The 14,166-nt window shown below is 49.3% G+C and overlaps 1 protein-coding gene across 2 annotated transcripts in view; it reads right to left on the bottom strand.

The window, feature by feature from the left end:
- The window catches only part of CAMKMT (calmodulin-lysine N-methyltransferase), a 232,210-nt gene that overhangs the window by 19,942 nt on the left and 198,102 nt on the right, over window positions 1-14,166 (bottom strand). For both annotated transcript variants that reach the window (XM_038751551.1, XM_038751550.1), the window contains exons 7-9: window positions 9,160-9,226; window positions 4,751-4,825; window positions 757-820 (exon numbers count right to left, since the gene is read on the bottom strand). In XM_038751551.1, the coding sequence (XP_038607479.1) occupies window positions 757-820; window positions 4,751-4,825; window positions 9,160-9,226 (206 nt within the window). The remainder of the gene's footprint in view (window positions 1-756; window positions 821-4,750; window positions 4,826-9,159; window positions 9,227-14,166) is intronic.

The raw sequence follows: 14,166 nt of genomic DNA, 5'->3' as shown, positions 1-14,166 counted from the left end.
CCTTCTTGTGCCTCACAAGAGCATCCCACCCTCAGAGGACTTGCTTCTCCATTTGAGTCCTGACCGTGTTTTCTTGCTGCCAATATAGGTTAATTAATTCATTCATTTAATTATATATATGTAGTGCTTAAAGCACTGTACTAAGTGCTTGGGAGAGTACACTATAACAATAAATAGACACATTCCCTGCCCACAATGAGCTTACAGCGGGTCCCGGCTCCTCCGGAGAAGAATGCCGGGGTCATGATGGACTGCCGGTTCCTGTTGGCAGAGGCTAAAGTTTGCTGGTCGGGGAAAGGCACTGGAAGCAAGAAGAAAGAATCTTTCTTGTCCAACAAACAAAACACACAAACACCCACGTGTGCCCAAGGTTACCAGTGGAGGGATTACGGAGGACAGAAGCCGGCCTGCAAACGTCCAATAGGGCGTTTTTCCTTTCACATGGAGACATTGTTATCAAAGGAAAATACTCGAGAAAGCTTTGATAGGAATAATCTCCCCTATCTTTGAAGTGGTTTCATTTATTTTACTCCCCCCTGTGTTCCTTATCAGAAGGCCAAGTGGAAGAAGTTTCCGAGTTTCTGATTAGGAAGGAATCTGATAGATTAGAAGTCTCGATTGAAGTTGGACATAATAAGAATTAAAGTATTACATGACATTAATCCTGCCATTCCATTAGTGGCTCCCCGTCCTTCTGCTCACACTAATTATTTGGAAGCCGGCGGTCAGCAGAAGCAAGGAGCACAGCACACTTACCCCAGGCTGCAGTAATCTCCTTATTGCAACAGCAAGGGAAGCCCGACTCTGGTCCCGAAACAGGCTGATGTGGAGAGAGGAGAACAGAATCCAAATTAAAATGGGTTTTTGGCTCAAATGACACTAATGCAGAGAAGCACATGGCTACTTACGCATATCGACGCGGCCTTCTGTGAGGAGGGAGACCGAGGCCCCAATTTTCTGCTTTGATTGGGCTGGGGGTGAATGGTGATGAGTGAGAGTGACGACCCCGACCTCTGGGGTTTGGGGGTGGGCGTGGTCGGGTCACCAAGGGAACTGGAGAGTGGGCACCCCACCAGGCCAGGGTGGACTGGGCTATTGGAGCAATCAGCTAGCCATGGTGCCAGGGGGCAGTGGTCCCATAACCTTTTGGCTGTAGGGCAAGTGGTCTGCCCAGGATCCTGGGCCTCTGACCAAATTTCTCTCAGCTTGCCCTCTCTGGATTCACTCTTCCTGGAGGACAGCATTGGTGGAGAGTTCCCCAGAGCTGTCTCCGGAGAGCTAAGCTGGGATGGACTTCCTCAGCTGGCTTCCAAATGCAGCACTATCTCCTGGTCTATGGTCGCCTACCATGCATATGTGGGAAAATGGGTGTGGGTGTGTGCGTGTGGAGAGGAAGAAGGAAAAAAGGGAATGAGCGAGAGAGGGAGGGAATAAGGGTAGAAGGAAAGGAGACAGGGAGGGAGAGAATGAAGGAGAGAAAAGAGGAGGGAGGGAGACAGGGAAGCAGAGTGGAAAAGAGGTAGAGAGGGCGGGAGGAAGAGACAGTGGGAGGAAGGAGGTGGGTCCCACCACCCACCGTCTGCTGTCCGCCACCCACCACTCCCTTTACCTCTCTCTTTCTCTCCCTTCCACTCCCAGGCCATAGCCCGCCCCTCTCAGAAATGCCCCAGCTGCCAACAAGAAACTACTGAGAAGCAGCATGGCCTAGTGGTTAGAGCACTGGACTGGGAGTCAGAAGGACCAGGGATTTAATCCTGGCTCTGCCACTTGCCTGCTAAGTGACCATGGACAAGTCACTTGCCTTCTCTGGGCCTCAGTTACCTCATCTGTGAAATGGGATTAAGACTGTGAGCCCCATGTAGGTCATGGACTGTGTCCAACCTGATTAGCTTGTATCTTCCCTGGTACTTGGTACAGTGTCTGTGGCATATCATAAGCGCTTAACAAATATCACACACAAATAAATCAGAAAAAAAAAAAAAAACTTTCTGTGCAGGTGACCATCAAACTGCCCCTTTCCAGCTGGGTCTGGGTTTCTGTACTTGCTCTCCCATCCTTCTGAAGCCCGGGCATGGACAGGTGAACCCTGTTATCAGGGAGGAATAATCCCATCTCCAGCCTAGGCCCAGAGAGGCTCCCGTTTCTGTGTTACTTGAGAGAAACAGTCCCCAGAAGGACCCCAGGCCCCATCTGTTCAGGAAGCTGCCAGTCTAGACTGGAACAATGCCCCCAAGAACCTAAAGCCCAGGGATGAGTAGAAATTCCCAATTCCAAGCAATGCCCAGAGTGGAAGGCCCTAAACTGAACAGGCTCTTAGTGTTGGGAGCGGGTCTGCCCCACACAGGCCTAGCTTCACCTGGTGAAAACATGTTAATCTCACATGTGCTCTGAGGCAGGTGATCAGAGACATGCAGTCAGAAACAGACACTCACACACATACTCAGATGTGTACACAGGACTTCGTGATCAGGGAAACACATATCAAGAATGCGGACGAGAACCCAGCTCCCATCCAGCCCCCTCTGCCCCAGTCACCAGCCAGGCCGCTGAGGGGACAGTAATAGCATGGGCATTGGGAAAATGGCAGGTGGGCAGCTCTGATATTTGTGAAAGACATAAATTTAACTCTAAGACTCTGGTGAGGACCTTGCTTCACCCCGTAATCTTGGCAGCAATATCCATATGCGGACCTGGCCTAAGCTTCTCAGAAGGCCTCTGGCCCCCCAGTCCGGCCCACTGGCCCACAGCTCGGACTTTCCTGCTTAATCTGGTCTAATCCAGCCCAGCATTAACTTCATCGGGACAATGAAACCTGCGGCTGCGGTGGGGGCAGCCTGGGATTTAGGAAGGGAGAGAAGCATTTCCTAAATTACTTGCTGAAATCATCTGGTGTTGCTTAGCTCCTTATTGTAATCACCTGATGCACCTTGGAGACACATTCCTGGTGATTAGCAGCAAACCTGGGGCTGTCCTTTGGGGAACAAAGATGTGCTATAGAAGGGCTCCTTGGGGAATCCTGTGGGAATTAGGGGAATCCAATGGGAATCAGGAAAAACAAATGAGGGCAGAGGGCATTGGGATCAGAGTTGTCGGGGGTCCGGGAGAAGGAGGATGGGAGGTGGGAAGGTCACCTCAGACCATTAAGGAATATCTTCCCAAAAAAGGGCTGCCATTTCCACATTTCCCTTCAAAGCCCTACTGAGAGCTCACCTCCTCCAGGAGGCCTTCCCAGACTGAGCCCCCTCCTTCCTCTCCCCCTCCTCCCCCTCTCCATACCCCCTGCCTTACCTCCTTCCCTTCCCCACAGTACCTGTATATATGTATATGTATTTGTATGTATTTATTACTCTATTTTACTTGTACATATTTATTCTATTTATTTTATTCTGTTAGTATGTTTTGTTCTGTCTCCCCCTTCTAGACTGTGAGCCCACTGTTGGGTAGGGACCGTCTCTATGTGTTGCCAACTTGTACTTACCAAGTGCTTAGTACAGTGCTCTGCACACAGTAAGTGCTCAATAAATACAATTGAATGAAAGGAGGAGTGAGAAAGATTTGGGGAAAAACCAAGGGCAGTTTCTGCTGAAGGGAAATGGTTTTCTTTCACCTGGGAAGTCCTTCCTGGGGTCTGCCCTCCTCTGGGGGTCTTCCCCGCCATGGGCAGCCCTGTGGGTTTGGCCTCTCTAGGTGCCAGTCCCCCTGCCCACATCCATTCATTGGTGAGTGCCCACCTCCTACTGCCTAGCTTTCATTCATTCAATCAATCGTATTTATTGAGTGCTTAGTGTGTGCAAAGTACAGTACTAAGCACTTAGGAGAGTACAATATAACAATAAACAGACACATTCCCTGCCCACAGTGAGCTCACAGTCTAGAACTTCCCAGCCGGAAATCAGGAGAGCCTGGAGAATCTCAAAAATAGGCTTTGGGGGTAAACCACAGACCATTCTCTGCTTGCCGGTATTCCCAATCTCTTCGTGCAGTCACACGACAGTTTAGGCGGGCAGGAGGAGAACAGATAAGTTCAGATAAGCCAGAGGATGATTCTTACATTTTCCTCTCCAAAGTGAATTTCTACTAGCGCCCAGTCTCTAGAGTGACCCAGGAGAGAGGCCCAAGAGCAAACTGAAGAAGAGTTGGAATTCAATGGGGATCTTGTCAAGAAATTCGCCTGTTCTGGGCTCTTATTTCATTTTCCTAGGGAGCCAGAGTTTCTTTGGATGTGCACCTGACAATAATGCCCTCCAACCAGTTGGGTGAAAGTGAAATGGCTGAATATCTCCCTCAGAAATCTATCTCTTCCCAAGACGCTTTGGGAGAAAAAAAAATAGCCATTCACCTCCCCCACCTTATATCAATAGTCAGATCTTTCCTAAGAAGTAAGCTAATTGAGCTGTTTGTGTTGATCAACTCCCTTTCTCCAGGCTCTCGTCCTCCCTGGGCCATAATTACTTGCAATTTGCCTAAGTTGTCCATTTACTGATACGTCAAGCATGAAACACAAGCAATTCCAGAAAATGGAAACACTCCGCAGAATCAATCTTTGGGAAATAATGTGCTGGAAGTTACTGCGTGAGAGGAGCCTACCTCCTAACTGTCACGGGGGGGAGATGAATATTAATTTGTTGGGGTTAAGCTGGCTTTGTGCTTCATTTGTTGACTCTGCTTAGCAAGCAGCCAACAGCCCAGCCCAATTACTCGGGTGAAGCGGTTTGGGCGCCCGGGAGTTTGGTGATTTTTATGTACTTACCAGTCAGCACACATAACAATGTCAAAATGTCCTTCCAGTTGAGAGACATCTGTCTCATTATCCCATCGCAAAATGCTGAAGGGAGAAAGATTAAAAAAAATTACTTATATTTTTTCATCTTTGGTTTTTTTTTTCAAGCCATTCCCATTGTTTTTCACGGTGCCTGAAATTCCCACAAAAGTCCGGGATATAGGGACTGTTCCTAAAGAGCACTGAAGCGTGGGCCCACTGTGCCTCCCCCTTCCCCCCGACCCCTTCTCCCAAACCATCGTGGTGTGATTCGGTCCCGAAGAGGATGAGCTCACCCTTCATTTAGGTGTAAAGATTTTGCACCTGGGTGGCCTTTCAGGCCCCCCCCAACATGTGATCTAGTGGAAAGAGCACAGGCCTGGGAGTCAGAGGACCTGCGTTCTAATCCTGACTCTGTCGTGTGCCTGCTGTGTGACCTTGGGCAAGTTACTTAACTTCTCTGTGCCTCGGTTTCCTCAACCGGAAAATGGGGATTCAATACCTGTTCTCCCTCCTAAGTAGATTTGTGAGCCCCTTGTGGGACAGGGACTATGTCCGACCTTATGGAATTATATTTATCCCAGCACTTAGAACAGTGTTGGATGCACAGTAAGTGCTTAGCAACTAGCATAAAAAAATCAATCCATGGTATTTATTGAACACCTTCTGTGAGCAGAGTACTAAGTGCTTGGGAAAGTCCAATACAGTCAGTGGACATGATCCCTGCCCTCTGGGAACTTACAACCTCTCAATCAACCAATAAATGACTGTTATTGAGTGCTGACAATGTGCAGAGCACTGTACTGAGTGCTTGGGAAAGTCCAATAGAGTAAGTAGACACCATCCCTGCCCTTGAACTTGACAATCTTGTCTCCTCCTGCCAAGCTATGGTCACCAGTGGCAGCTGTTCACATTTGGCCAACCTCCCAAAGCTCCGCCCAAGGGCCACAGAGGGGTCCTAACCCCAAAGCCGCCCAACCCTGAGGAGGGGACTCAAGCTGCCTTCTCTCTTGGGCCCTTAGACCACAGCTCCCTGGAGGAAGAGGAGGAGGAAGATATAAGCTTAGAGCCTAGCTCGCATCCTCCCAGCTGCCCCTGCTGCCCCACGGCCCCAGGGTCCCATGGAAGGCTAAGCCAGCCACTCGGGGGTGAGCTGCCTCGGTGCCCGGGAATGACCAGTATCAGCTCGGAATGGAGAACTGAGGATGGGCAAAAGAGTGCTAAGACCAGTTCTGTCTCGGGAGGCTAACGACCCCCAAATCAGCCTTCTCAGTCAGCCACTGCCAATAGTGCGCTGTGCTATAGGAGTTATCGCTGTGGCCCTCGCTGCCCAAGACGAAGGCTGATCAACCCTTCTGCTCCTTCAGCAGCGCTACTCTATTACTCCTTCCAAAGCCTAACGGTGACAGAATAAGTCCGGTGATCTCCCCTCATCCCTCCCAACTCAGCCTCCTTCAACTTCATCGGCAGCACCCCCACCTCGGAGTCTTAGACACCCGCCGCCTCCATTGGGTGAAAAGTCTTCCTACATATGCATCGGCACCTGCAGGCTTCCCTGTACTCATACACTCCTTCACGTGCACACCTCCACAAACATGGACTCTCCTATGGGTGTGCAGCCTCACAATGGACCCTTGCCAGGGTCTTGGGAGAAATGAGAGTCCTCAGTTGGCTTAGCCTCTTGAAGCTGTGATGGACATGCCTGCCCAGGCCCAGAAGGACAAAGTCAGACTCTGTTACTCATTTTCCTCAGAAACTCAGCCCCAACCAAAGACACGTGAAGAGTAGCAATAGCAGCAGCAACAACAGCAAGGGCTAATGGTATTTAATAATTATGGCATTTGTTAAGCACTTTCTATGTGCCAAGCACTGTTCTAAGCACTGGGCTAGATACAAGATGAGCTGGTTGTCCCCATTTTACAGATGAGGTAACTGAGGCACAGAGAAGTCAACTGACTTGCCCAAGATCACACAGCAGACAAGTGGCAGAGGTGGGATCAGAACCCATAACCTCTGACCTCTAACCTCTGGCTATTTCTTGAGTACCCAGTGGGTGCAGTGCACTGTACTAAGCGCTTGGAAAGCACAACACAAGTAAGAGCCCTGCTCCCCACTCAGCACTATGAAATAATGATCATTTGTGTCCTATTTTCCCTATTTGATTAGCCCAGTACAGTGCTCTGCCCACAAAAGGTGCCCAGTACATAGCTCTCCAAACAGCAGGTTCCCAGTACAGTGCTTTGCCCACAGAAGGCACCAAGTTGCCCATCTGGGTCAAGGACCTTTGCCAGGTGCTGGTCCCTTGCTCCGGGGTCAGCAGAGAGCAGGCGCGGTGAGATGGGCATTGGCTTCTCCTTGCCCCAGGTTAATAGTGAGCAGGCATGGTAAGCTGGGTGTGACTCTCCTTGCCACCTGGCACAACTCCAAAACACAGCTCTTTGAAGTTTCCGTGGGGACTCCCAAGTAAGGTCAGATGGTCCCAAGAAGTGTCCGGTTGAGGCCAACTTTTCAAAGGGGCAAGAATCCCCTGCCCAAGAGGCATCTTGGGTGTGGCCCAGCCTGGGGTGGGGGCAAATTTGGGTGCCCCAAATGCCATCTGGCCAAGCCCTCCCAGTATTAGCTGGACTCTGGATTATAGGATGACCTGAAAGTTGTCTGACCCCTGATGCCGAATTGGGGGGCCTGCTCTAGAGTGGGGCTCCCAGCAAGTGGCAATCAGTCTCCCTTAGGGGAAGTGGCCAGCTTCTCAAAGACAGGGAGGTGGAGGCTTAGGCCCTAGGGGCCACTAGCCCCAATTTGCTGCTAACTGCCTTCTTCTTCTAGACTGTGAGCCCACTGTTGGGTAGGGACCGTCTCTATATGTTGCCAACTTGTACTTCCCAAGTGCTTAAGTGCTCTGCACACAGTAAGCAGTCAATAAATACGACAGATTGATTGATTGATTCAAGCAGTATGGCATAGTTAATAGAGCATGGGCCTGGGAGTAAGCAGGTCATGGTTCTAATCCCACTCCGCCACTTATCTGCTGTGTGGCCTTGGGCAAGTCACTTCACTTCTCTGTATTTCAGTTACCTCATCTGTAAACTGGGGATTAAGACTGTGAGCCCCACAGAGGACAAGGATTGTATCCAACCCAATTTGCTTGTATCCACCCCAGCCTTTAGTACAGTGACTGGCACATAGTAAGCTCTTAACAAATACCACTATTAATATTATTCAAGCCCTCGATTGCATCGGGCCACCAGTCAGGGCTGAAAATGGGCAAACAAAACAAAAAACTCCCTGACAGCACCTTCGGATGATTCCCGTCTTCATGTAATTGAATTATTTTATGCAGAGAAGGCAGAGAATGCTATTGCACTCAATAAGTTAAACACTTGACATTTTTATACCTCAAAATGCAACATTCTAGAAGCCTAGATATGTTTATTAATTAGTGATTATTAACACCCAGTAAACAACATTATGTCTTGTAAAAACACAATCTTTCTTCCCAGCATGAAGTGGGAATCTATTATTCACTGATTCCATATGCTGAAACACACTCAAATGATCACCAATGACCATAAGCATTAGATAAATGTAAATGAGGACGACGTGGAAAATGTGCTTTTGATTGATAACTAAAAGACCAGGTTGGAAACCATGACAAAGACTGCTTCATCCTCCACCAAAGAACCCAGTGCTCTGTGGCCCAGAGGGCCCACTGGCCAGTCTCTCTTTGGTTCTTCGGCCTCAAGGAAGGCCCACACTCCAGCCTTCTTCTGCACCCAGGAGGGCTCTTGAAGCTCACCCTCAGCTCAAGGGCCTGGAAGGCCCCACCCTCACAGGGGCCTTTTGGCCACAATCCCAAGACCCCTCTCCAAATCCAGGAAGGGCCAGTGGGACAGCCAGCACCACAGGGACCCATCTCCATGCCAAGATTCCACCCAGCTTGATCGTTTCCTCATGCTTTGCCATGGCCAAAACCCCAAAAGTGCATGACCATTTCCCTGACACCACTGCTCCGCACCCTGAGAGACACACAAGGTGGAAAGGACATCTCTAGGTCTCCTATAGCATGCTCTCTGACAGAGAGCTCCATGAAAGTGTGCTCCCCAAGAGCACCCTGACAGTGTACTCCTGACAGCATTCCCTCTGAGAGTTCCTCACGACTATGTGCTCCCAGTCTGCTCCCCAAAGTGCATGATGAAGGCCTGCATCATTCCGGCAGGGCCGATAGCCTCCAACCCAGAAAAACAGCATTGCCAGTGTCCCTGGCCAGGACCCCAAGTCTGACTGTCTCTCTCCTGTCTCACCATTCCAACCTGGGGCAACCCCCAGGTCTGCCCCCACCCAGGCTGTGGATGCCCTGCCCAGGGGTGTGGGTGCTGATGACATGGGCCCAGCTGAACACTTACCGACTGGAGATGGCACGGGCCTTGACGACTCCCATTCTTTGGTTCCTGGTGATGATGTCAGTCACGTCTGGGAGGCCCGAGTTAAGGATCGCCAGCGGGGTGGAGGTCACAGATGGGTGAGGGGAGAGCTTGCTTTCCTGGCAGCCTGCTGTTCTCAGGCCTCTTCGCCTCAGCTGGTGATGGAGCCCTGCAGGAGATGGAGTCCCTGCCCAATGCCCAGCCCAGCGGGTCTCTGCGGGCCCTCCACTCCTGCCACTCCTGTCCTCTATCTCCAGGGGGCCATGGACCCTGGCCTGTGACTCTCTTCCCTCCCCACCCACCATCAACCTTTTTTGGTTTTGAATGGTACTTATTAAGTGCTTACTGTGTACCAAGCACTGTACTAAATGCTGGGGTAGCCCAAAATAATTAAGTTGCACACAGTCATTGTCCCACATGGGGTTCACAGTCTCAGTAGGATTTAGTCCTCATTGTATAGATGAGGGAACTGAGAACCAGAGAGGAACAGTGACTTGCCCAAGGTCACACAGCAGATAAGTGGCAGAGCTGGGATTAGAATCCGTGTCTTCTGACTCCCAGCCCATGCTCTTTCCACTAGGCCACGCTGCTTCCTTGGGACAGGGAGTCACCTGCTGGAAAGGAGTGTGGGGTAACAGGGGGCAAGGGTTTGGGGAAACAAGATGCAAGGCTATGTGTTCCTGCGGGGGGCTGGGACCCTCATTCTGTCTCCTTGGGAACCACAGTCTGAGCTCTGCAGTGCACCCAGGCAGAGGGGGCATCGCAGCACGAAGCAGCATGGCGTAGTGGATAGAGCATAGGCCCGAAAGTCAGAGGACTTGTTTCTTGATCTCCTTGCCAAATCCATCCTAATCCTCCTCGACCTCTCAGCTGCCTTTGACACTGACAACCCCCTTCTCCTAGAAACATTATCCAACCTCGTGATAGAGCACGGGCCTGGGAGTCTGAAGGTCATGTGTTCCAATCCTGCCTCCACCACTTGTCGGCTGTGTGACCTTGGGAATGTCTCAATTTCTCTGGGCCTCATTTCCCTCATCTGTAAAATGGGGATTAAGACTGAGCCCTGTGTGGGACAGGGACTGTGTCCAACCCGATTATCTTGTATCTACACCAATGCTTAGAACAGTGCCTGGCACACAGTAAGTGCTAAACAAATACCATAATTATTATTATTATCCAGATGACACAGGCCACCCCAACTGCCTGCTAAGCCAATCTGGTGGGGAGAAAGCGATATTTTGTAGGTGGAGGTAATGCTGCTCTCAAAATAGCCACCGTACAGGTAAATTAGCCACACAGAAAAACCATTGATGACTGGCGGCAAACATCTATCTTACCCTTGAACATTTTTATGTGGTGTAGAAACACTGAGCCATGGGCATCTGGCTGAAGCAAGAGACTTGGATGTCCTCATATCCCAGGGGCCTTTTTATTGTTTAAATGGAACACGTCTGGGGGGCACAGAGGGCAGCAGCTTTATTTTAGCAGCAGAGGGAGGGAGGGAGGGAGGAGGAAGAGAGGAGAGAGGAAAGGAGCCAGGAGAAGGGAAGAGGGAGGAGGAAGGAAAGCCTCTGGATTTCAGGGATGCTCCCTGGGCTCACCCTGGAAGCATGCCTTTGGCCTGCTCCATACCAAACCACCCTCCCGGGGGTAAAACTCCCCAGATTTCAGGGAGGATCTGAGTGAGAACTGTTGTGGAACTCTGTTCACACTGGCATCAAATAGAAACTCCTTACCATCTGCTTTAAAGCACTCAATCAGCTCCCCACCTCCTACCTTACCTCACTGATTTCTTGAGAAGGAGATTTCCACTGATTTCCATGCTGAGCAGCAGCATGACCTAGTGGAAAGAGCGTGGGCCTGGGAATCAGAGGACTTGGGTTCTAATCCTGGCTTCACCGCGTACCTGCTGTATGACCTTGGGCAAGTCATTTGGCTCTTGATATTCACCCCATCCTCAGCCCCATGGCACTTAGGTATATATAACTTATTTTAATGTCTGTCTCCCACATTAGACTGCTGAACAGGGAACGTTTTTTGCAATCTCTCAAGAGCTTAGTAAAGTACTCTGAAAACAGTAAGAGCTCTATAAATATGATGGACTGATTGTTCTTCTGATACTCAAACTTTCTGGTCTTTTCTGGCCCTGCTGTGGGTGGAGGCTGAGAACCACAGAGGCTGAATTGGGCCTCTGAAATGGCCCCATGTGCCTGGGTCAGGCCAAGGGTCCCCCAAGTCACTTCTGGGTAAGTGGTCAAGGCTGGGGTCAAAGCTGGTGCTGGGGTCAGTGCCAGGGTTCAGAGGGCTCAGAGAGACTAGGATCCCATATCCAGGTTCTTCTCCCAAACCCAACAGCGATGGATCCCAGTTTCAGGATGCCCCCTGGAGATTCTTGTTGACAATCCAAGCCTGCCCTCCTCATATTCTTATCATGGGAATGGACGTAATTGACACCTGATTTCTACTGGCCTTTGGCAAATGACTTAGTTTAGCACTGAACAGTTGCATTCAAACTCTACTACATATTCATTTGAATTCCCCAAACATGTTTCTTTCATTACATATATTTTTTTCTGAGGGCCATATAAAGTAACTTATGGAGAAAGGAACATCGGGGTTTGGATGGTCTGTGCTGGGTCACTGAAGAAAGTCATTAAAACTAATTAGCAGGCCTGCCTGGCTAGCCATTGCCCAACACCAGGACCTCCAGATTTTCAGAGTTGGGGAGGGACTAAGGTAGGGAAAAGGGGACAACAACAATTTTTACTCTTGAAAAAGGAAAGTTTATGGATACTCAAGCACTCCTGGCACATACTTTAAGCTTCCTTAATTTTTTAAAGAGACGTAAATAGTCATTTTTAAATTTGCATCCACAATGCATAATTCTAGCACTTGCCCCACCCCTTCTTCCCTCCCTGACTTCCATCTTCAACTGTTCACTCTTCAATGACTTCTTCACTGTTTTCAAACATGCCCACATCTCCCCTATCCTAAAAAAACCCTCCCTTGATCTCACCGCTCCCTCTAGTTATTGTTACATCTCCCTCCTAACATTCCTCTCCAAACTCCTTGAGAGCATTGTCAACACATGCTGTCTCAAATTCCTCTCCTCCAATTCTCTCCTTGACCCTCTCCAATCTGGCTTCCATACGGTTCATTTCACAGAAAACACCCTCTTAAAGGTCACCAGTGATCTCCTTCTTGCCAAATCCAACGACCTTTACTCTATCCTATTCCTCCTCGACCTCTCAGTTGCCTTGGACACTGTCAACCATCCCCTTCCCCTGGAACCGTTATCCAACCTTGGCTTCACTGAAACTGTCCTCTCCTGGTTCTCCTCCTAGTTCTCTGGCTGCTCATTCTCAGTCTTTCATGGGCTCCTCCTCTGCCTCCCATCCTCTAACTGTGGGAATACTTCAAGGCTCAGTTCTAGATCCCTTTCTATTCTCCATCTACACCCGCTCCCTCATTCCCTCCCATGACTTCAACTACCATCTCTATGTGGATGATTCCCAAATCTAAAGCTCCAGGACTGATCTCTCTTCCTCTCTGTAGTCTCGCATTTTCTCCTGCCTTCAAGACAACTCTACTTGGATGTCCCATCGACACCTCAAACTTAAGAAACTCCTTATCTTCCCACCCACACCCTGTCCTCCCCTGATTTTCCCATCTCTGTAGACAGTGCCACCATCCTTCCTGTCTCAAGTCCATAACCTTGGCATTATCCTTGACTCATCTCTCTCATTCAACCGACATATCCAGTCTATCGCTAAATCCTGTTGGTTCAACCTTCACCATTTTGCTAAAATCCACCCTTTCCTCTCTATCCAAACTGCTTCTATGTTAATCCAAGCATTTATCCTATCCCGCCTTGATTATTGTATTGGTCTCCTTGCTGACCTTCCTGCCTTCTCTCTCTCCCAACCCCACTTCACTTTGCCACCCAGATCATTTTTCTACAAAAACATTCAGTCCATGTTTCCCCATTCCTCAAGAACCTCCAGTGGTTGCCCAACCACCTCCCCATCAAACAGAAACTCCTTCTATCAGTTTTATAGCACTAAATCACCTCTCCCCCTCCTACTTTGTCTTGCTGCTTTCCTATTAGAACAACCCATTCCTCATCCTTTACTCCTTTAACACCAACCTACTCATTATACCTCGATCTTGTCTATCTTGCTACCAATCTCTCACCCACATCCTGCCTGTGGCCTGGGACACCCTCCCTCTTCTTACAGACAATTACTCTCCCCACCTCATCACCTAGTGGAAAGAGCCCAGGCCTGGGAGTCAGAGGACCTGGTTTCTAATCTCAGCTCTGCCAACTGCTCTGCCAATTGCTAGCTGTGTGACCTTGGGCAAGTCACTTAACTTCTCTGTGCCTCAGTTTCCTCAACTATGAAATGAAGATTCAATACCAGTTCTTTCTCCTACTTAAGACTGTGAGCCCCACGAGGGACAGGGACAGTGTCCAACCTCAGTGGAAAGAGCACGGGCTTTGGAGTCAAAGTTCATGGGTTCAAATCCGGGCTCCACCAATTGTCAGCTGTGTGACTTTGGGAAAGTCACTTAACTACTCTGTGCCTCAGTTACCTCATCTGTAAAATGGGGATTAAGATTGTGAGCCCCCCGTGGGACAACCTGATCACCTTGTAACCTCCCCAGTGCTTACAACAGTGCTTTGCACATAGTAAGTGCTTAATAAATGCCATTATTATCATTATTATTATAATTATTATTACCCCAGTGCTTAGAACAGTATTTGCCACAAAGTGCTTAAAAAGTGTCATGAAACAAACAAAACAAATAAACCTCCAAAACTTTATTGAAGCACATCTCCTCCAAGAGGCCTACCCGGACTAAGCCCTCATTTCCTGTTTTCCCACTTCTTTCTGCATCACTCTGATTTGCTCCCTTTATTCACCCCTTCCTCAGCCCCATGATACTTAGGCACAGACCCATAATTTATTTATTTATATTAATATCTGT

Source organism: Tachyglossus aculeatus, chromosome 9 (genome assembly GCF_015852505.1).
Source record: "Tachyglossus aculeatus isolate mTacAcu1 chromosome 9, mTacAcu1.pri, whole genome shotgun sequence".
NCBI lineage: Eukaryota > Metazoa > Chordata > Mammalia > Monotremata > Tachyglossidae > Tachyglossus > Tachyglossus aculeatus.
The sequence above is the reverse complement of the archived record's forward strand: the minus strand, read 5'-3'. Positions and strand labels throughout refer to the sequence as shown.